The sequence below is a fragment of the Haliaeetus leucocephalus genome, unplaced genomic scaffold (genome assembly GCF_000737465.1).
Source record: "Haliaeetus leucocephalus isolate CR32 unplaced genomic scaffold, Haliaeetus_leucocephalus-4.0 Scaffold203, whole genome shotgun sequence".
Lineage (NCBI taxonomy): Eukaryota > Metazoa > Chordata > Aves > Accipitriformes > Accipitridae > Haliaeetus > Haliaeetus leucocephalus.
Genome location: NW_010972639.1, coordinates 196384 through 221179, shown reverse-complemented (window position 1 = coordinate 221179; position 24796 = coordinate 196384). Strand labels below are relative to the sequence as shown.

General features: G+C 38.4%; 1 protein-coding gene across 2 annotated transcripts in view; it reads right to left on the bottom strand.

The window, feature by feature from the left end:
• FBN2 (fibrillin 2) overlaps positions 1 to 24796 on the bottom strand; it is a 173314-nt gene that overhangs the window by 69238 nt on the left and 79280 nt on the right. For both annotated transcript variants that reach the window (XM_010566065.1, XM_010566064.1), the window contains exons 16-20: positions 20640 to 20792; positions 19689 to 19742; positions 13720 to 13845; positions 11071 to 11196; positions 4284 to 4403 (exon numbers count right to left, since the gene is read on the bottom strand). In XM_010566065.1, coding sequence (XP_010564367.1) covers positions 4284 to 4403; positions 11071 to 11196; positions 13720 to 13845; positions 19689 to 19742; positions 20640 to 20792 — 579 coding nt within the window. The remainder of the gene's footprint in view (positions 1 to 4283; positions 4404 to 11070; positions 11197 to 13719; positions 13846 to 19688; positions 19743 to 20639; positions 20793 to 24796) is intronic.

Here is a 24796-nt window from a genome sequence, read left to right as displayed (position 1 = left end):
TGCTGCCCAGGCCAGACAGCCACTGAGCAGAGGGGAGTTCTTCAGCATTGCCTCTGCTGCCTGAAATCCTCTGAAATTCTCTTTTAGGTAGCCAGATCTTCAAGTCTTAAAAGTCAGTGCCCAAGCTGTTTTTTAAAATGTCAGTTAGCTTCTAAATCACTTTTGTACTCTAGAAGATGTACCTACAGCACCTTTGCTCAGTACCTTTACAATGTTACACTCAAAATGGTATAAAATTTCTTGAAGCAGACAACAACCTTTGTGATCAGATAGCAAAAGCAGTCTGTAAAGATTTAGCCCAGGTTGTGAGGTCAGTCTGGGTAGAGTTTAAATGCATGTGCATACTCAGAGTTCAAAGCTATATAAGTGGCCCAGACAAATTTAATGAGATGACTAATGAAAGAAGATTTGGCTTTAAGACTTACATATATTATATTTATAAAAAGCCAGACCATCTATTAGGTGCTGTTGATCAGTATTACTAATACCTCATGTTTAGGAGCAGTGTGCTTCAGATAGAATCATTCCATCTTACTTTTTTCATACAACTTCAACTTTTCTACAGAATTGTCATGTTATAAAATTATGTAGACCACAGAGAGCACAACCCTTCTTTGGCTAAAGTAACAGGAAAAAAATAGGCCCAAGAATGTGACTGGAATCAGCCCTAGAAACTGGGCAACATACTTCATTAACAGTTAAGTTTAAAAGAGTTGTATTACTTAGGTTAATGTTGGTCTCAAACATGTGGGGCAGAACACCACACTTAAACAAGAGCACAAACCAACGAGGAGTATAGACAAGTGGAAAAGGCATCTTTTCCACACCTTGATCAGCCTTTAGCTAACAGTTAAGACTTAGGTTAACATAACAAGACCAAAGGCAAAACCTGGACAGTCATTAGCTGGGTCGGCTCTTAGCTAGTCATGGGATGGATGGGCATGTCCATGGTCATCATACATCCCAAATTCAGGGACTAACATGAGAAGAGAGAATATAGGTTCTTTAGCTGCTCTTTCACGCCACATCCAGCTTGCTGCCCACATGTTGATGTCTCTGCTTTATGTTATCAAAATGCAAATGCTTCCACTGCTTTATTCACTAGAAGTTTCTTGAGCTCAATATTATTTATTTTTAGTGGCCAACTTTAGAGGATGGAAAAATCGAAGTACTATCTCAAAAATTATTTAAACTGTACAAATTAGCAGGTGACTTTCCTCACACCAGCTGCATCTACATTATCCTGCTAAAGTCTGCTTGTCTTATCTTTTTCAGGCCATGAGTTAATTTCTTTTATTCTACATTATCTTTCTTGTCCAGACGAAATCTACAATGGGCAGTAACTGACATTTGCTTTGGTGAAGAAGTTATTATCCAGCATCAAAGCATTCTTTCTGTTGCTTGCATCTCTTTGATTCCGACTTGAAGAAGAATATATGCATATTACAGGCAGATGGCAGCCTATTTATTGTACACTGTATGAATTCCACAAATCTTGACTAAAACACGCACAAAAAGCATATATTAAGTGCATATTTCAAAAAGTACAAGTGGCAGTATCTCTACCGTATGAGCAATTCCCAAAATAGCAATGCAACACTTGTACCACCAACAGATGTATGTCAAAAACAATTCCACTTTTTTCTGCTAAGAGTACAGCCTCAATATTGCAAATGCTGTCAGTGGGCAAGCAAAATAAATGCAAAATATTTTTGCTGAATGCTTCTATTGTAACTGCTGAACTAACAGTCCTTATTTGCTAGAGATTTGAGCTTAAATTTGAGAGCAAATATTGTGACTTGAATTCTGACTGTAATTTGAACAAGTCATTTTTTCTCTACCCATGAAAGGTCACAGAAAGAGGCAAATAGCTCGCATCTATGCTCAATTTCTACAGGAAATATGGATGCAAATGGCTCAAGCCACCTGGTTCTTCAGCCTTGAGGCTGAGCAGACTGAGCAAAGGAACCAGAGGAACTGACAGACTGAAGTCTTCTGTCCACAAACTCAGTAAAGAACACACATCAGCCATACAGCTTCTCCATATAAGATCAGTCTAACATGCTGTATATGACCTGAGTCCACAAAACAGTGAAAATCAGCAATATGGCCAAGTAGCAACAAACACATTGGAGCAATAAATTGTAAAAATAAAATTAAAAGTAATATTATGTTAATCCTTTCTTATTCTAATGTTTTTGTAAAAAAAAATCGTGCCATTTTTAGAGCTCAGTAACTTTAATCATCATCATGAAAGAAATAAGGAAAAACTTACTCTTATAATGTAGGATTGATTCTGGTCCTGACATGAGAGAAATTTGAAATTAAAGAAAAACTAGAGAGGGGTCAGAAACAGACATTACCTCACTTTGATCATTTGTATAAAGAATACAACACATTCCAAAACCACAACACTATTTCAGCCATAGATTTATGTTTTGCCATATGCTTTTCATATCTGATGCTACAGGAATGCTCTACAGCAGCAATTAGCTAAAAAACATTAGGGCAAAAACATTCAATATACAAGTCTTTCACTGCAGTGTTAATGGTAAAAACCGACTTGCTCTACCATCCAGACTTGAAATGCCATACATTCAACAAGAGCATCTCCAAGTTTTTCACACAGTAAACTACCTGTAACTTCCAACCCCTTACTCACTTTTCAACAGTCCAGTCTGCCCGCCTCTCATCACTACCAGTGATGAGAAGATTTTGGTCAACACAAAAAATGAATGATTAGGCTCACAGTATATAGGTGGCTCCTAGCCTTCACTTTTTATCTGACTGTTCAGGGTGGGGTTTTTGTTTATGTTTTATGTTACCTATCACTAATATTGAGGCCAAGTGGCACCTCACACTGTAAATATTTCAATGGAAACCATTTGCAGAGTAAATCCAGAACATGGTTATAATTAGGCCCTTAGTGAACTTGTAGCACCTTTGGATGTGAGAACACAACATGATTAAAACAAGCAGTACAAAAAAGCATAGGTTAGTGTGGTCATATCAAGAAATTAGCAGAATGTAAAGAAGAACAAAAACAATACTAAACTTTACTGGCCAGTGATGCTACAAGGAAATCTAAGAGAAGGCTTAGGCACAAAAGTAACATTCAACTAAAAAACACTTTAAGGCATAGACAGACTCCATCATTAAATGGAAACTTGAATCTTTGCATTCAATTTCCTATCTTAAGAAAATCTTGGCAAAGCAAGAAAGTTGAACCAAGAACACCAGACAAATCCATCCTAAAATAAAAGGAACATTTAAAATTAGCATCTTCTAGTTATTAATGACACTCTAATTTATCCCACATATCCTACAATGACTTCAATTATGTTACACAAATAAGATGAAACAATGGCAGCTTGTGATCACCTGGGAAGTACAGATGTCTCCAATCCTTTGAGTTTTCTTGGAAAGGCAAGAAAAAAAACATTAATAAATGGCTTCCAAAGATAATGTCAGTGACATCTTGCAGACAACTGCTCCTGCTAGCTGCAATAAAATCTGTGCAGTGCTCTGCTTTTTTTCAATGCAACAGAATCCTCAAAGGATGCTAACATTATTTTTTTTTTATACATATATGTATTTTGTGTGTGTATATATATAAAAGCAAGACAATACTCATGTGTCTGCTCCAGGGACAAGGATCCTTACAAACTCCTATCTGCCTTATTCACCTTTACCAGCTTCCTACAAAAGATCAAGTATGAGATTGTGCTATAATGCAAAAGCCATTAACTCTTCCTTATAGCTAGGAAAGTCAGTCTTCACAGTTTATCAAGAATGTCCTGAACCCTAGTAGCCATGTGCTTTCCTATCACTATTTGAGTAGATGTTTCTCCAGTTTTACTTGTTTTCTTGTCTCAGATTTAAAAGACGCCAAGGAAGTGAGTAGGCATTTCTGCTTTACAGTTTCTCAACTACCAGACTAATCACTTACAGCTTTAGTCATATTCACGTCTCCCAAAGGACAAGATAATTCCTATTAATAATAAAACATCCCCACTCTCTCCCACCAATCTATACCTCCATTTCACCGCTTTCACCATAGTTTGGACATCCTCATGAATTATGTTTCTCTCAGTTTGTTCCTGCTCCCATGGAAGCAATCAAATTAGTATGTGTTTGTTTGGTCTTACCTACAGAACTATACATACTGTCTGCTATCATGAGGAAATTACCCAAATACATTATTTCCTTGCTTAATTAATAAATATGATCAATGTTTTTCAAGTTAGTAAGAAAAAGGGCGAATAACAGGAGGAAATACCCACCAATACATATCAGTCCTGTAGAGTCCAACTTGCTGCCAGGTGAACATTCACAATTGAAAGATCCAAGATTGTTCCTGCAGGCACCATTGACACACGGGCTGCTTTCACATTCATTTATATCTATAATCCAGAAACAAAAGACACTGTTAGAACTACGATGTGTTTCTGGAAAATATTATACAGTACAAATGCTGCTGTGGACCATGATTTGCCAAGACTGCCTGGTATATTTGCCTGCCCCGCCCATGACATTCAAAAGACATAGGGACAGGCAGGTAGCATGTATGTGCACGTATATAGGAGCACATATTTTGAAAGTGTTAATTAAATGGCTCTTTTCTACAAAGATAGTAATTTCCAACAACTTGGACTATAAAGTTTTTCAGCATCAATTATAACTGTCCCGTGAGAAAACAAACCTCTTTTTTCAGAGAATGCAATGCATTCCCAGCCACAACATGCAGTGCACAAACAAAGGCCTTATTGTTTCTGTCACTTATGGCTCCGTGAGGCTTTGGAATAATTAAGAAAACCCTGTCAGAAGCAAAATATTACAATGCTGGCTGCGATTCTCTAGTTTAGAAAAGCATTCAAGAAATAGGAGTTGAAACTGCAATACTGTAAATGGTACTGTCCTCTAGCCCCTAACTCCTATTTATCACCCGTGTGAGTTTTTTAAGCCTGTTCACATGTAAGAATAGGACCCCCTGCAGACAGTATTATTTGCTGATTTTTTTTTAAAGTGAAATCCATTTTAAGATTAAACCAATACTAGCAAATTCTTTCAAAGAACAACTGCAGATGCATATCCACCATTTCTCCCTAAACTCAACCAATTTCATTTTTTGATTTGGGTTCTGAATCAAACCATACGTTCTAATACAACCAGACTGTTCCTTTGGTGGGCCAGAAATACAACTGTTTAGTGCTTGCTTATGTTTGCTAGTAGTGCTTGAGGAATAATGTCACATGCATAAACTAAAATAGCCTGATTTGGGCATTTTGGACACTAAAATACTTGCTTTGGTTTGGGTCAGAGGGATCTTTGATCAGTCTCTGCATTTATGTCTTTGCTTTTATGCAGATATGATTCTTTGTCCAGTCATTTGCAAGTGCTCTTCCCTGCTTTTAGGTACAATGAAACTTCAGAGAAGTTCCCATGAGACGCCAGGCATAATCTGTGCCATGGAATCTTCAGGGCTTTTGGACACTAAAAATAGTCTCCACTGAGCACATGCAAAATGAGACTTACAATTTGGCCAAATCTAAGCACGTTTTCAGAGCAAAGAGGCACGATCCTGACACAAAAAGTACTCAAGAAATTTCAAGCTGCAACTGCATAGAGGAGCAACAGCTTTCTAAAGGAAAGGTCACAAGGTTTGCATGTTTCTAAATACAGAAATCAACATTTTCCTGGAAATGAACAAGAAGTTTTGTCTGAATTTTTTAAAGGCAAAATTAAAGTCTAGTCTGACTCAGACACACAGTGAAGAAAATTACAGGTCAAGTGCTTGGAGTCTGCTGAAGGTATTTATAGCTGAAAACAGGTGATTTTCATGTAAAGAGTCACATGGGTTTAACAGCTGGCAACCCAACCACACACAGGTCTGCACATACACAACCAATGTGCAAGACAAAATACTATAATAAGCAGATAGTTGCCACTATCCAAAACATCACTTCAATCATATTCAGAATATAAAAAAATGCATGAAACTTAAAATGCTTCACATTTATTGATGTAATAACAGGTTATCATGCCTATCTTTAATTCTCCCTGATACTTAGCAAGTTAGGTTTACAATCAATTTTCTTCTAGGAAAACACATCTTGTATTTTGGGTTTTCAGAGTTAACAAGAAACCCAAACCTAACAAAAAATAGTTGAGGCCACACCTGGAAGTCAGTGTCCCCAAAACTACAACCAAAGGTAAGTCAGTAAGTGGAGATGGAGAGGTGAAAGAATTTAAAGTTCAACACCTTATGAAGAGTGAAGCAGCTCTCTTGATTTCATGGGCTATGTGCTTCACTCTCTGCCCAGACAGTGAAAGGAGAGAAAAAGACTCAAACTGAACACACGGGTGAGCAAAAATGGGGAAGAACAGAAAGATGATACACCGTTGTCAGACCTGACCACCTTCTAGACAGGGAGAACTGCCTGCTCATTTCAAGCCGAAGTTGGAAAACCTAGTCTAAACCCTCACTCAAATTTGCATCAAACATGTTCCCGGCAAAACAGCTGACTCGATCTGCCAGGTTGCTGCTGTCCACAGGGGACATTCCCCTTTTACCCTTCCTCCTCCTTTTTCTCCCAGTCTCAGTTTCTACCCTTCGCAAGTGCCAGTGCCAGCTCCTCACTGATCCCACAGACAAATCGTCACTTTCCATCTTCTGGGATGAGAATGGCAGAGGTTGATTGCCAAGACCAGGGGTGAGGGAAGATGTATCACGGAACCTGACTCTTCCTCATTTCGCTTTGCCCTGGTGCAGGTGAAGGAATACTCATCCCATTTTTCTCTATGGATTAGAAAGAGGGACAGCAGCTTTTGCTGAGGATTAGGGTATGCATATCTGGAGGCATCAACTTCTTTTTGTTTCTAAAACAATCTTGTGACTATGCTCTAGGCCTCTAACCCCGAGAAAACCAGTATGTTACCTTCTGCATTTGACATGCTTCAGCACTACGCTAGGAAAAAAAGAAAAAGAAACAAACAAAAAAAGAAACAAAACACAAACCCAACGCTTTTGAGTATCACAGGTTTGTGATATTGCATTGACAACTCCCCAAAACCATTGTTCAGTAAAAAAAAATAAATAAACGATGAATGCACTTCAGCATTAGTGCTCTGCTGAATCAGGAGAAAAAGTATCATATACACAACCTAAACAAACACCAAAAATTGTTGCCATACACTGTTGTACAATAATATTAAATGGTAATTTTAGCAAGAGTGAGCAAGAAACCAAACTGATTTTAATAATGTTTTATATTTTAAAATAAAAGCCACTATGTATGAAAATATTTATCAGGTTTTTCTTTATAAAATGTTTTTTTCTTAAGTGAAGTGAGTATATATTGTAAATGTCAGAGAAACAAAAATTGAAACAGTCCACTGCACATTCCTGGAAATGAACTTCAAAGCACATCTGGTTTACGTTTAACTAGTTATGTCACTGGAAACACAATCTAAACCACAGAGCTTGTTGTAAAAATCTCAACTTTCACAGACTCTGGAGCCTCAAACAACTCACCCACTCCCCAGAACAAATTGATAAAAAATTTCAGTTGAACTATAAATGAAAATAATGAAGGGTTTTGTTGTTTCTTCACAGTTACTAATGAGAGTTACGTTAATTAAAAATATACTGGTGAGTAATAAGCATCAGAGCATTTTCAGAGCACAACACAAAGCTTCTGGCTACAGAACTTTTTTTACAACTAGTGAACTTGTAACTCCAAACTGAATTACGTAGTGTTCCTTTGAAAACAGAATTTGGACAGAAAGAGATGGATTTATTCCTCTATGCCAACCCACTCAACATTAGAAAAAAAAATTTAATAGGTTTTATAAACATTTTTATGCCAACCCCCTCCTGAACAGCTTTTTTACCTGATCAGCTAAATTTAAATGTCTATCTAACTATGAGATTCAAGATTAAGATGAAGACTCATGACCTATGTAAGTTAATGTAGATAACAATATTCAAAGAAAGTGAAAAACCCTTCCAATTATGCTGTACAGACAATAAAAAATGAGAAGTATTTTAGGGTGATTACACTAAACTATGTTCAGAAAGGAAATACTCTTAAAAATCTGCAGTTTTAGTTAATGATCAGTTATTTGTTGTTTGTTTTTTTTTTTCTAAATGAGAAAATGGGATTTTTTTCTTCCATTAACAAGAAGTTTTATTACTTTAAGTATTATTGCAGCATTCATGTCCAATCAAAAGCTGATTGCTCAGAGTTCATCAGACATACAGGATTATGAAATACAGTTAAGTGAAGCACAGCCACTGTATTTCTACAAAGACGGTAAAATTGCCTCCTTTTCAGTAATAAGCTGATGACCACCATGAAAGGGAGATGAGACAGGGACAGATCTATCCTTTTTTAGAATCTTTTGGAATATCAAATAATACTCTTTCCTTAGTCTTTGCAGGAGCCAAAGTACAAATATTGCAAGCATGTACAGATGCATGTTCTTTTACAAATATCTAAAAAAACAATGTTAAAAAACTGAGAGTAATGCATTAATTAAAATCTCACCAAACCCACCAGACAGAAACCCAAATGGCCTTACTTAATGAGCTAGAATGATCATCTCAGTAATTACTCTTTCACAATAGAATAGATTTTAATTTATATAATAACCTGCTTAAATAAGGTGTGTGTGCATTTTCTACCTCATGCTCGGGTTGGCTCGAGTTGTGAACTATCTCAGTTCCTGTATTACTAGATGACTGTCAGAGGCACTATAACATGTTAGTTTGAAAAAATCATGCTGGTTCTTTATTCATGTGTTTAGGATTGATTAATAAACTGATAATTTGGGGAAAGCAGCTAATTCCCTTGGACAAAATGTAAAAGTGGTCACATTCCTTAGAAAAATGCAGTAAGCTGCCATTAAGAGGGGACATGCTGCCATTTGGATTTCTGCTAGTATCTTCTCTTCATATACTTTCCTGTAAATTCTATTTTACCTTAACTGTAACTTTTTTTTTGATACTATGGTTTTGCAGTCAATATCAGCTGGCAATGCTATCTAAAAAGTTACCCTATCCTCAATGAACTATTAATTTAAATGAACTATTAAATTCATTTCCACTGCAGAATAACTCTCCCTCATGCTCTTCTCCATTCACACCCCGCCTCAGAAAAAAGCTACGAGAAGGGACTCCCAGATTTGGTTCACTATATCATGATCCCCAAACTTCTTCTAGCACAAGAGAAAACACATTGCAATGATGATAAGGATGTCCAGAAGACAGAAAAGATCATTTTTTTTCCTAAGACTGTGGAACCACGAAACCACTTTTTTGTTGTTGTTGTCAAATCCTTATTTTGAGCCTTTATATTAGCATTACTATATTATTACCATTGAAAAACAAATTTATGTTTTATATTTGAAAATCTAGATACACTTTAGTTCAATAATTATGGCTAGGTTGTCTGCATTCTGGAATCTTATTCGTCTACCTTTTGGTCAGTATTATGCTCTGAAGTTTATGGCCTTTTCACCTTGGTAATTAACATCTCTCTTTACCATACTCTTCCTCTTTTTCTGTCTAGAAGATTCCTTAAGAAACATGCACATTAAGGGCACATGGTAAGCTATTTTCACCTGAACATTATGGATACATACTAGGCATTGAGACAACTTAGCAGAGAAAGCACTATAAATCCATGGGAGTGTGACAGAAGAAAAGCCCTACTCTGAACAAGTGCTACTAATTTGTAACATACAGGGAGAACAGAAGTTTTAATTTTTAAGCGACCTCTGAAACACACATGTACTAAAAGACAAAGGAACATAAATTCTTTTGAACAGAAGGGGTGAAGAGGTGAATGATTTGATACTGCCAGAATTTAAACCATTTCATGAGATGTTTTGAATGTAAACACATGTTCACTTTCCAAACAGTTGGAGACATTCAAAACACTATTGCCCCCTCCATGTTGCCTGCTTCCACTCCTCTTCTGAACGCTGGCAAAGAGCACGTGAGTGCTCTTCACCTGCTTAAGTGCAAAGTTAGCCCATTCAGCATATGCTGCTAACGAAATGGTGTAAGTTACCCTGACTGACCCTACACAGCAAGAATGGTTTATAGAGTGCTTCCACTTCCCTTTCCAAATGTTTGTTTAACTGTATGGCAGTAACTTCTGTCTGATCAGTAATAACAAGCAGCTGAGGACAATGTCTTCTACTTCAGACAAATCTGGACAATGACATTGGTTCACATAATAGGTGTTCCATAACAAAGGATGATAGCTTCCCCATCGCCCACTCAAATGCAAGACTATTTACTATAAAAACTTTCTAATGATAACAAACATTGAGATTTACAGATCATGGAACCAAATAAAAAATAATGCAAAAGACCAGTAAAATTCTACTACTCTGAATACTAATTAAAAATTGAGACAAAAGCTAATGCTTCTATTTTGACTTTTTTTGTACAGCCTTAGGTTTTTTTATAATTAAAACTTCTCATTAGTTTCTGCTATGTAACATTTTCATTGCCCTAACATCTGTGTTCATTATAAGAAGTTATAAGAAAGCGATTGTGATTATACTGTAAAAATACAGGACAATTTTAGTATCAACAGACAGTAATATCCAGATCCTAGAATTCAAACATCACATAAAGCATCACAAATACCTGAATTTGATCTAGAATTAACTATCACCACAGACTGAAGGGAGAAAAAGAAGAGACTCTGTGATCAAAAGAGATACATTTCCCCAAATGACAGACTAGGTGTCCCTGCTACACGATCAAAGGCACGCACATATTCCCCTTTATTCCAGCTTAAAAATGTTTTATCTAAGGAAAGTGAAATATTTTCATATAAAAATTAACTGATTACTTTGAAAGAAATTCAATGGCAGGACCCAACACACTAAAAATAATTGCAGAGAAATTACAGGAGGAATGCAATGATTTATGCAATATCTTAGCTCTGTCCTTCCCTCTGGTATTTGTCACCACCCTGAATCTTTTGTGATCATTTAGCTTTAATGTTACATAGTAAGCAATAAAATTAACACAGCTTGCAGATTTTTCACCTTCACATGTGTCTGTCTCAGTGCTGAACACATAACCCTTTGGACAAGTGCAGCTGTAACTTCCAGGGGTGTTTCGACAGTGCCCATTATCACACAGCAGCCCGTTCATTGAACATTCATCAATGTCTGCAAAAAGACGAGTTAGACACACCAATGAGTGCAAATGCCATGAGATGCCTTCACCTCCACAAGTAGCCCCTGTTGCTTTCTACAGCAACCAGGGTATCAAGCACACTGAATAGGAAAAACCCACAAATTAACACCACTCCCTGAACTCCTCTTACACTAACTGCAAATAATGCTAATAAAAACCAATCAATCTTCCTCATTGCCCTATTGTTTATTTTTAAAAAGAAAAAAAATTTACAATTTTAAGCTACTTTCCTCTAATGCCCATCACATACCACAAATACTTAAGCTTATAGAAGAATACTGACAGGATAGGCTGTAATAAACCTGACTCTTCATCCTGCTTCAGGGTGTCTCCTATATTTTGACTGCTTGATCTCCCAAACTTAACACTGCAACTGAAATCTTAAATCAACTAGACTTTTTAGAGAGTTTAAGTTTAAAAATAAAGAATAAAAACAAGAATGCATTATAATTACAATCTGGAGGCTTCTGGTTTCCCAACTACATTAGATTTTGCAAGCTATGCTTATAAATTCCTTTAGGATTCAGACAAAAAAGTCTAAATTTCCCTAGACTATTAATCGAGATTTAAGTTTGGCAGATGTAAAGAAGCTCTTCTAAACTAACCTGTCCTTAGTGTAACCTCATCTGATTTTAATGAAGTAAAGGAGAATGGATTTGGAATTTGATGTTTTCAAGAGCAATAGAGTTTAATTTTGAGCTTGTTGTTACAATCCTTTAACTCAAACTAGAAGTGTTATGAAAGTATTTCCTTAGAATCTCACAGAATAACTTCAGATTTGGACTGTCATCTATTGTGATATGCACTGTAAAAACATAGACTGATATAGCTCATGCTGTAAAAGCACTTAAAACTGACAAGAATACTGTCTGCATTTGTCTGATGACCACTTTTTATTTCCTAGCAGCTCATAATCTTTATCACTAATTAAAGCATTTCAACCCTTTGAGTGTTCATAATTAAATTATTTTGTGCAAAAATTCTCCTGTCTATGAATAAATGCATCCTCACAGTCAGTATGCTGTATTTTTATTTAAATAATTAAACACACATATACCTATACTAGCATTTACATAATCCCAAGTGTAACTAGATAAATAAAATCCCTTGCCATAAAATCCATTTGGAAAACAAATACTATATGAAGTATCTTTAAAGAAACACCAATAGTTTTATGCAGCAGTGCCCTTCCTGCCAAAAGGTCGTATTTAGGGCCTTTAGAAGGTAACTAGCTGTAAAATTCTTTAAATCAAGCAGATGAAAAGAAACACTTTGTGTTTGCTTTGCATCACTAGGTAGGAATGTTTGGTATTAAAATTATACCACAGTTATATAGTCCAGGTTTTCCCTACCAAAAATGGTGGGGTTTTGTTGACCACAAATACCAATGATAGGTCAGTAAACCTTTAAGTACAGAGAGCAATAATTCCCCAAAACAAACACATCAGATGGTAGGACAATACTTAAGACTTTCTAATGCTTTCAGATAGCTTTCTATTAGCTTTTAATACAAACAAACTTCAGTTTTCTGGTTAAAATTACAGGACTATTAACATGACTATAAGCGATAACATTGCACAATGTACCTGTGGTATAATACACTTTTTTTGGATGTATGAATTCCCAAAAGAAAAAAAAATACTGAATTTCATGTATGACCATGAATAAATAAATAAATAAAATTAATTGGACTGAGTGTGAAACTTATAATATAGGTATCTTCTGTTGGGTATTCATAAACACTTGCAAAATATGTATCTAGACACTGCAACAACTGTCTGGTATAAACCCAAACCAAACTACAAATGACAATTAGAAGTTCCTGAAGTGAATCATTCCTGTATACTGGTGACCTGAAATTCTGGAGAATAAAAGAATAGCTGTTACACTTGAGCGCACTGTTCAGAGGTGATTTGTGAAATCCTAAGAGTGGGTCATTGCTTCCTTCACAAGCTGAAGCTTTCAGAAATTAGAGGACTAAGTGTGCAGCGCTCCATTCTGCTGTACCTGTGTAACATGGGCACATCACAAATTACTGCATACTGCAGACACCGTGTACATAGGCCACCAGTTATAATTTCGTTGTAATGACAGCCTGTTACATTTTATTATGCAAAATCGTGACCTTCAGCTCTTGACAAATTATCAACCAGCCTTGAAAGGGACACATTTTAGGTGGTCTTGACAAATGTTACACATTAAAGTATAACACAAACTGATCCATGCTTTTGAGAAAATTAATTCCTAACCTGCAATGGTATCTCCTGCTTACACTTCCCAAACAGTAATACTCCCCCAACCAAATAACAGATAAATACAGCAGTAAGAATATTAGCTATGCATTGACTGAGAAAAGCAGTTTCATTAGAGATTTTTTTGCATTTTCATTGTAGCTTTAAGAAGTAGATGTCTTGCAACCTAAATTCTGTCAATGCAAATTAGCATCAATACAGGGACGAATTATTCAACAATAATAAAAAAACTGAGCAACTTACCCACACAATTCCTTCCAGAAGGATCAGGCTCGTAGCCACTGTTACAGTTACAACGATAGCTGCCACGTAAGTTTTCACAAATTCCATTGGAGCAAATATCAGGATCCAATGCACACTCATTAATATCTGTATTAACACAACACAGAAGACAACCAGACACTGAAAGATATGAAAAACCAGATCCTGTGATAGACATGGACAACACCTGACTCACTGGATGTTGGGGCTGTCACTCAGATCAATTATACAGCAAGGGTGCAGTCAGAAGGCTGAAAGAAGTGATTATTCCCCTCTATTTGACACCAGTGAGGCCAAACCTGGAATACTGTGCCCAGTTTTGGGCCACTTCATGAGGTTCACATGGGCCCACTCCTCAAGGCTGTCAATGTCCCTCTGGATGTTATCTTTTGCCTCTAGTGAATCAACTGCACCACTCAGCTTGGTGTCATCTGTGAAGTTGCTGAGGGTGCACTCAATCCCACTATCTGTGTCACTGATAAAGACATTCAACAGTATTGGTCCTAGTACGGACACTTGAGGGACACCACTTGTTACTGGTTTCCCCTTGGACATTGAGTCATTGACCATAACTCTTTGCACATGGCCATCCAGCCAATTCCTTACCTATCTAACAGTCCATCCACCAAAACCATCTATCTCCAATTTAGTGGAGAGAGAAGAATGTTGTGGGGGACTGTATCAAAGGCCTTACAGAAGTCAAGGTAGATGATATCTGTAGCTCTTCCCTTGTCCACTGGTGCAGTCCCTCCATCGTAGAAGGCCACTAGATTAGTCAAGCATGATTTGCCCTTGGTGAAGCCATGTTGGCTGTCTCTAATCATGTCTGTCTTCCATGTTTTGACATAACTTCCAGGAGGACCTACTCCATCTTACCATGCACTGAGGTGAAGCTGACTGGTCAGTAGTTCCCAGGGTCCTCCTTACTACCCTTTTAAAAATGGGTGTGATATTGCCTTTTCTGCACTCAGTGGGGACTTTGCCTGACTGCCATTTTTCAAATGATGGAGAGTGGCTTAGTAACTACATCTGCCATTTCCCTCAGGACCCTGGGATGCATCTCATCAGGTCCCATGGACTTGTGTATGTTCAGGTTCCTCAGGTGGTCTTGAACCTTATTTCCTATGATGGGGGGGGGACTTTGTTCCCCCAGTCCCTGCCTTGATATTCACAGACTTGAGAGATACGGGAAGAGTGATTACCAGTGAAAACTCAGGCAAAAAATTGTCAAGTACCTCAGCCTCCTCCATGTTGGTTGTCACTAGTTCTCCTGTCTTATTTATCGTGTTGGTGTGGGTCTGTGTACATTTTCTTGTAATCTTCCTCTTCTGACCAATGTACCTGTACAAGCCTGTCATATTCTTCACACTCCTTGCCAAACTCAGCTCCAGCTGTTCCCTAGCTTTCTTGATCTCATGCCTACACATCTGGACAGCTTCCATGTTTTCACTGCCTATGCATTTCCTTCTTACACTTTAGTTTGACCAGGAGGTCCTTACTCAGCCATGCTGGTCTCCTGCCTTCCTGCCTGACTTCTTACACGTGGAAATCAAGAGCTCTTGTGATCTAAGGAAAATGTCCTTAAAAAGCTGCCAGCTCCGTTATTCTCCTTTATCCTTGAGGACAGTTTCCCAGGGGGTCCTGTCCACTGATTTCTTAAACAACTGAAAGTTGGTCTTCTAAATTTCAGGGTCCTGGCTTTAGTCTTGACTTGACCCATATCCCTCAAGATCATGAGTTCCACCAGGGTGTGATCACTCAGCCCAGGCTACCATCAGTCTTGACCTCACTAATTAGTTCATTTGTGTTGGTAAGCAACAGATCCAGTAATGCTTCTCCTCTGGTTAGGCTATGACCTGGATTAAGAAATTATCCTCGGTGCGCTCCAAGAGTCTCCTGGACTACATACGGCTTGCTGTGCTGCTTTTCCAGCAGATGTCAGGGTGACTGAAGTCCCCTAGCAGGATCAGTATGAAAAGAGGCTGAGGGAACTGGATTTGTTTAACCAGCAAGAGGGAAGATGAGAGGGACATCTAATAGCAGTTCTCTTATCTTAATAGGTGGTTACAGAGAAGATGGAGCCAGACTCTTCCTTGAGGTACACAATGACAGGGCAAGAGACAACAATTGCAAGTTACAACATGGGAAATTTTAACTGAACACCAGGAAAACAATTCTTCCCCATGAGAGTGATTCAGCAGAGATGCTATGGGAACTCCATCCTTGGGGTTTTCCAAACTCCACTGGGCAAGGCCTTGAGAAACGTGATTCAACTTTGAAATTACCCCTGCTCTGAGCAGAAGGTTAGGTTGGATGACCTCCAGATATCCTTTCCAAATTAAATCAACAGGGAACTATGTATTGGGTTTGTGTGACCAGGTTTTCGCAGCAGCAGGGGCAACAGGGGTGGCTTCTGTGAGAAGGTGCTAAAAGCTTCCCCTATGTCTGACAGAACCAATGTCAGCCGGCTCCAGGATGGACCCGCCACTGGTCAAGGCCAAGCCCATCAGCGATGGTGGTAGTGCCTCTGGGAGAACAGATTTAAAGGGGGGGAAAAAACCCTGCTGTGGAACAGCAGCCAAAAGAGAGGAGTGAGAATATGTGAGAAAACAGCCCTGCAGACAGCAAGGTCAGTGAAGAAGGAAGGGGAGGAGGTGCTCCAGGCACCAGAGCAGAGGTTCCCCTGCAGCCCATGGTGAAGACCATGGTGAGGCAGGCTGTCCCCCTGCAGCCCATGGAGGTCCACAGTGGAGCAGATATCCACCTGCAGCCCATGGAGGACACCACGCCAAAGCAGGTGGGTACCTGAAGGAGGCTGGGACCCCATGGGAAGCCCACACTGGAGTAGGCTCCTGGCAGGACCTCCAGATCCATGGAGAGAGGAGCCCACAGAGCAGGTTTTCTGGCAGGACTTGTGACCCCACAGGGGACCCATGCTGGAGCAGTGTGCTCCTGAAGGACTGCACCCCATGGAAGGGACCCATGCTGGAGCAGCTCGTGAAGAACTGCAGCCTGTGGGAAGGAATCATGTTGGAGAAGTTCATGGAGAACTGTCTCCCATGGGAGGGACCCCACGCTGGAGCAGGGGAAGAGTGAGGAGTCCTGTCCGTGAAGACGAAGGAGCAGCAGACACAAAGTGTGATGAACCGACCATAACCCCCATTCTCCTGCACTGTTGGGGGGGTAGGTAGAGAATTCAGAAGCGAAGCTGTGCCTGGGAAGAAGGGACGGGTGCGGGGAAGGTGTTTTAAGATTTGGGTTTATTTCTCATTACTCTACTCTGGTTTGATTGGCAATAAATTAAGTTAATTTTCCCCAAGCTGAGTCTCTTTTGCCCGTGACAGTAATTGGTTGAGTGATCTCTCCCTGTCCTTATCTCGACCCATGAGGCTTTTGTTGTATTTTCTCTCCCCTGTCCAGTTGAGGAGGGGAGTGATAGAGTGGCTGCATGGTGCTTAGCTGCTGGCTGGGGTTAAACCACGACAGTAAGAATACCTTGATGCAAAATATCTAGCCTGTGCACTCAGTGCCTGTCGTTCAAGGATCTAGGTAAGAAGTCATACTTTATTAGGTGACACAATTACTTTTCCTAATACAGAACTAATGCATAGGTCAATAACACAGCATTACAGGAATTATAGCATTTGTTGGAAATTTACAATTTTTCTCAGATTGACAGAACAGGATGATGAATTGAGATATACTCCTTGAATTTACAGTCCTATATAGAATTTCTACTGTAGTTGGAAAATTCCAAAATATTCATATGAACCATAAGAACAGGAACAGGCTAGTTTTAATATTTTTTGCCTCTGAGAAAAAGACAGGTTTTCAATACTAAGTTATTTCTGCCCATACGGTAAGCCCATTACTTTAAATAGTTCCCTTTCCAAACCCTGGAAAGAACAGTAGGGGTGCTGGCCTAGCTGTGACTTCACAAAAACCTTGTTTTATACTTGTACTGCTCAACTTTTTATAAAGGACATTTCCTCTTTAACCATACTGCAGTTTAGATGATGATTTACATATACTCAGACATGCATTTGGAAAAATCATGCTATCCCTGGATTAAACTCAAAGCTATTAGACATCTGAAAATTTCATAAGAAAATATGAATTAGTGTAATATTTCAGCTTTATATTTTCTTTTGAGCAAAAAGTTTTCTGTAGTTTACTAAACATTTTTGTGTCTTGGGGACAAGCCACACAATTTCATGACTCTCTCTCTCCTTATCAAATTAATGATTTCACAAGGTCCAGCCTTTCCTGTTACTTTTTATAATGAACCAGACTGCAAAATCTTTGTCCTCACCTATATCCAGATTTCTCCCACATGAAGACATGAAGGTTTTGTGCTTGTTAATCACAAGCTGAATGACAGAAGTAGGGATGTGGTGATGGACTGCAGTCTAATTAACAAGCTATATATCCACTAAAAGTCAGATAAAATCTTTATGACAAGAGCTTCACTGATAAAGTGTATTCCCACTCACTCTTGACAATGAGAATGCGTGAGGAACACAACAATTTTTATTAGGGATTGAATGTGGCAGCAGTATTCCTCTCCTTTAGCAAATGGAATTAGTAAACAAAGTGCCTTGGTATAAGCAAGAAAATTGTCTGCAAGGTCGCTGCACAAGATGTACAGAAAATACTATGGTTTTCTTTAGAAACCTAAACAAAAAGGGACTTTAGTTGAGACGTGAACCCCCAGGAGATTATAGTCTTTATCATGCAGTTGGTAGAGACCACAACTGGTTTTATGATTTAGTGAGAAATTGTACTTTCCATGTATCCAAAAGGACATATAACCTCCCTACCAGACTACATGCAAATTCTCATGGTAGGATGCTGTATATACAACAACATTAGGGTACACTACCATTATTTCCCCATGAGATTTAGAGATTCTTCAAATGGACCTTGCATAATTCACTGAAAAGAAAACGGAGAGAATTTACAGACTATGGATTTCAAATTACTTGTAAGTTTGGCAACATGTTAAGCAATGAGCTTATAGAGAAGAAAAAGCTATGCATATACACTTACAGTACTGAACAGAACCATAATTTCTTTTATTATAGTACTACTTTAAAAAGTTATGTAGGCTGTTTCTAAGTATAATAATCAGAGGGTCTCACTCTGTTCCTGCTGAACTGAATAGGAGCTTTAATGCTGACAAGGATAAAAGCCATACAGATTAAATGCCTGTAAATACTAAATGTACAGTATCTGCTTTAATTTGGCTGCAACTTTATTAACTCATCAGGGAACTATCTAGCCATAAATCACAATACTGTGTTCCACCATTCCTTCTTCAACCCACTCTACTTATTTGGCAGCTACAGCATGCGTTGCCCCTACTTCAGGCCTGGCTCAGCTATTACTTTTAAAATCCCTCTCTGTGGTACTAGAAAAAGCAGCTGGATCTTTACAGTTCCTTGTACTAAATGCAAGTGCTTACTTTCAGGACTTTTTTTAGGGGGATCTTTTTTAGTAAGCTCTCTTCCAACTCTAACTCACCAGAGAAATGATCCCTCCATGGAAACAGTCCATGTAGAGAACACTGGATCTGGAGTGAAAATGTGCTCTATTACTATCCCAGCTGACTGAAAATCAACTGCAAATGCAAGTGGTTGCTGTCATTCCCCAAATGAGGGAGAACTGTCTTACGCCTATTCTAAAAAAAAAATAAATTATAGGTCAGATCTTCAAAAAGGATGACTTTTTTTCTTGTCAGGGTCAGGCAAAATCCAGTGCTGTAGAGAATTAGTTCTGGCCTTTTCTTTAGACAACATTTAATTATTGTACTTAGATAATGAAAATACTAAAATCAACATATTAATCTTGAGGCAAAAAACTCCACTGTAGTATGTTAAAGAAAAATATAATTCTGAGTATATATTTTTTTAACCTTGAATCATATACATTAAAGAAAATGTGCAACATACCTCGTCCATCCACAGTAATACCTATTCCACCGCTACACAGACCATGGAATTCAGCTACTCAATTGAAGCAAAGAGATGTTGGGGAAAAAAGAAAATGTTATTTCCAGTGTTTTACCTTCTTTAATCCTCAATCAAATCCACCTGATCATTTTTCAAAACAATTTTTCTACAATGTAACTAATAAAATGCCAATGTTCACATGAAATAACTACTTATAGACAATATAGCTAAATATGGCTAGTAGTATTCCACCCTGAACTTTCACATATATATAAAAATGAAATATGATAACAAGAATTAAACATTCAAGTGATTTCATTATAGTCTTGACAGAACTGTCTCCTGAAGTTACTGCTTTCAGCCATAATGCCAGTTTTACTTCATTTCTTCTACAGTTTTCTGCTATGTCAGAAAATGACACTGAATAGAAATACTGTCCAAGATAGATGATCTCAGTTGTATATTCAAGAGATTTTCTTTTAATCAATCCCCAGGTTTATTTGGAGAACTGATTCTTACAAAATGAAATACAGCTTTCTAAAATTAATATCGGCTGCTCTTTTAAACTGTATTGATTTGACTAGGAAACTTACAGATTCATCAGAGAACTCTGCTTATTCTCTTTAAAGTATTATTCCTTATAGCTAACACTTAATTCAGGGACCCAACTTCATCCATAGCATACTCATGTCCTTTGTCTTGAATTTTGTGACAGTCTAGCCAGCTCCAGAACTAGGTTCACCTCAAATGTTACAATGCATAAAAACACACTCAACATAAAATACCATTTTTTCTTTAAAGGAGAAACCATTTCCAGAATCAGTGTACAATTCCATTAAATACCCTATTCACTTCTCTTTAAGAAATTAAATAAATGAACAACCTGATCTGAACAAGATTTTTTTAAGTCTGTATGTTCACTGTAGTATTCAAAGAAACACAAAATTTTACCTGAGTTTTTAGCAGGGCAGGGGTGACATGGCTCTCCAAAACCATAGTCTGGATTGGCACAGCAACATTCAGACTTTGTCACAGCACCAGGGAAAGGACGGACACACGCTCCTTTTTTGATGCTTCCATAGCATGTGCTACGCATGTGAGTATCTAAGAAAGGGCAAGCAAAGAAATAATTTATTTCCTTAGACTGAGAGTGAAATATATGTATACTATCCAACAAGAGCTAAAAAAAAAAATTTTGTTCAACAAAATGATTACACTGACTACATCTGCATTGCTCTGCTACAGTAATCCTGATGGCATCAAGGCCAATTCTTAAAATGGTTAGCTCCTGGAGCTCTCTCCAGAGCACTTTAAAACCACTTAAACTAGCATACTGTGAGCAAATTTAAAAGTATTCCAAAGGACCCAGCAAGGTGACCCCCACACCAGAGCTGCTTTGAAAATCTGTCAACATATATCTCAATAAGAAACACAGAATGGCTTGAATCAGCATGTGGTGACTAATTTTTCCCTTTGAGAAGTATTACAACCATAACCTGGACACACAGATCTCCTGTTTACTTCCAAAATTGTTCCTCATGTAGGATAACTCACCAGCAGCCCAGGGCTGCTAATATGGGAGGTTACTTATTTCCGAAAGGAGGAGCATAGTCTCCTACACTATTTACAAATTCTGATCAAAAATGGAATTTCAGCAGATTGTTCAGACCAGCATTTACATGACATGGCTATCTTAACAGGTTTACATATAAACTGGCACCAGTACTGGATTAGCGTTAAGATATCAAAGAGGTCCCAACACCTAGCTAGCAACAGCAATTTAGCAGTTCTTACACATGACTAGGTAGTGGGGAAAGCAGCATTACTGCCTAGAATATAAGAAATTTCTGGAGGTTTGTGATTAAAAAGCCACTATGGAAATGACAGCCCTGGGAGAGGGCTAGAAATCATGGCCAGGACAAATTACCTTATTATACAGAGAAAACAGATAATACCTGGAAGGTCTCTAACCTCGAAAATCATGCCATAAAAGACAGCAGAAAAGTTTATAGGACAGCCACACAGCTGTAGGACTCACCATGTGCATACTGCCAATCTTGCAGCTGATTTAGTCATATAAATCAATCTGACTGACTTGACCAATAAGATGGGTCTTCCAAAGCAGGCCTTCAGCCCTACCTTTGCAGGCGTAACCATCTGCTATACTTACCCAAGAACTATGACAAAGTCTCTTAGACTGCTTTTTATGTATTTTGGTTTGGGTTTTGTTGTTTTGGTTTTTTTGGTCATTCCAAGGTTACATGCCTTTTTTGTATGTGCTTACAAGATAATATTGGAGATCTTCTAACAAGCATGGGAGTGGGCAGTCCACCCAGACATGTGGTTGAGAACTGCAGGATACAGATGGAGTAAATAGTCTTTAGTTTTGACTCCTATACTTCTACAGACACTTGTTGGAGCTACAGAAATACTCTTTATTTCAGGCATCTTTATGGACAAGGCCAGAACATGGCTTTAATTTATGCTCCTTGTCAATCTCCCAGTAAAACTACCATGCACTGTGGCCTGGACATGAACCTGCGTGCACTCAGAAACTGAGTAGAGTCTGAGGGAATCCAGACAGTTATCTGCTTAAAAGGTGACCCCAAAACAACAAAGAAAATTTGCTTGACAAATCTTACAGTGGATGCTGAATATCCTGTGCCAATCCAAATAAGAACCGGCAATTCCTTATGCGTTCTGCCTGCTGAGTGTTGTAAGCTGGCTCCTATAAAACAGGATTGCCTGTTCATAAATGTTTTCTCTTGCTTTTGGTATCCCATGGAACAGATAGTTCTGGGGCACACTTAAATGTGGCCCAGATTTCAGGGCTTATTCCTTGCCAAGAGTCTAGATGAAGCCAGTACAATTTGCTTGCACTTGACAGCAGGAAAAGACTATTGTGCTTTACAACAATCAAGAATTTTTGCACAAGAAATGTCTGTTCATGTGTTCTGCAAAATAATTAGTTGCATCACATCCTTTCCCTCCACCTCTAACAAGTCTAGATGTCACTCTGCCATGCTCTGCCATGAATAAAGGGGCTTCAATCATTGCCCTGTCACAGAAGTTAAGGCTTTCTCCTAGTTATGTGTCTGGGAGAGAATGGGGAAGCAATTCAAGGGAAGGAAATGGCACCGAGGGAAACTGCAGGGGAAGAAAAGACTGGAAAGTGTGAAAGAAATACTCTGTAGGAAGATCTTCAGTATGTGAATTGTGGGAAGCAGTTGGAGGAAGCTACAGATGTCCTGAGCAACTGCTCTGCGTAAGAAGAGAGCAAGTGCTTCTCCACATAAGCCAATGTTTTTATATAAGAAGCACAGGGAATTTGGGGAGGATTGCCTAACTAGTTATAGGAAAACAGTCTTACCTACAGTCAATCACTCACAAAGCCTGTGCAGGATGAAGAAACAAGCTGGCTCCCCCAGAACCAAAACGTGGTATGACAGGTAGAATGTCCTCCCTGGGCTGTGCTTCCCATTCTGATAGCAAGGACGAGAAGGACAGGCACTGCTTTGTCCATGGCTTAGTTGCTGCAGGCAGCTCACCAAGCTCAGGTTCCTCATGTCACGACAGTGCACCTTACTGATGAACCTGCACTGCTCCCCATGTATAGTTTGATCAGCCTTTGGCTATGAATTTCAGAATGCTGTAGAACTTATTTTATGCTCTGGATCAGAGTTTAGCATTGGTGCTGGTGTAACTGTGTACCTCCTTATAGGAAACTTCACTGATTCCCAAAGAACAGCATTTCTAGAGGCTGTGTCTAGAGGCTGTTCTAGCAACTGTTATCACCACCATACTTGTGGTCAAGGTCAGGTGGACCAGTGGTTGACCTACTCGCAGTGAAAGTCACTGCACCAATCCAGGTGCCCTAGGTCAAACCATACAATGCTCATGACAGGCACTTTGAGGTATGGTTCTGCAAAATAACCAGGGTGAAATAAAACTTAGCTGTTTTGTCCTCAAAGGCTATAGCTTTGGGCAGAGATGTGAACTGCAGACTGAATTATAATTAAAAGCGTCTCAACAGAGAACAAACAACATTGAGCAAAGCTATAGCCATAGCTCAGTGCAAGTTCTGAGGTGATACACAAATGCACACACACACAGAACCAGCTGAGATATCCCGAGCATGGAGCTGCTGTTAGAAGTATAGCCAAACCTGAAATGCCTGCAAATACTCGTTTGGCTCTGAGCATTTATCTAACTGTTCCTTCTCCAAGCATTTGTTCCCCCTTGCTGTAACTTTTTTTCCAAAGTGGTATAACATTTTGTGATTGACTCTGCCATACTTATTAATACTAAATAAAAAAGCAATTTATTCTATGAATAGTCCCACCAGAATCAATGGCACTATTCAGAAGTAAAATACAGTGCAAAGTAAGAGAGAATTAGACTGTAGGCTCTTTGATTTTATGTTTTTGCTAATTGCCTAGCAAATTTGTGGGAATACTCTTAAAAGGAAGTAACTTTTCTAACCTTCAGACTACAAATACTCTTCTAGCAGCCACAATGTCTGAGAAGTATTATTTAGCTCATGTAATATATGGGACAGAACAGCCAGACAGAGAATTCCTGTGGTTAACACAGCATGTGTATGTATATATACACACACACATATATATATACACATAATTCTGAACAGCAGATTGGCTTGGAAATTCTATTCTAAAGGTCATGTATGAGGATATTTTTGTTATGCAATATTTGAAATTTCCTATATTACTTTATGCCTGGAATAATTACATCATCTTCTTAAAAAGAATTTTCCATATAAATCATGATTCTACCTTACGATTTTTGTCATATTAAGGATATTTCCTGTTGAAAATTTAAGCATTTATGGTAAACCTTAAACCTATGTGACACATGAAGCTGAACATTTTCAAATAAAAAATAGTGTTCACAGCTGATGGCCAACTTGTGAAGCCTTTAGCTAGTTCTAGCATGCTAGAATTGTAGTAGCATTAGGTACATGAAAGCACAGAAAACTGAGCACTGCATTGATTCTTAGCAGCTGTATCACTAACGGGGTAAAGATGAGGCAAACTTGGACCACAAAAAAGGTACTGAACAGCTTGTACTCAAATCTGCTGTGTTTTGCT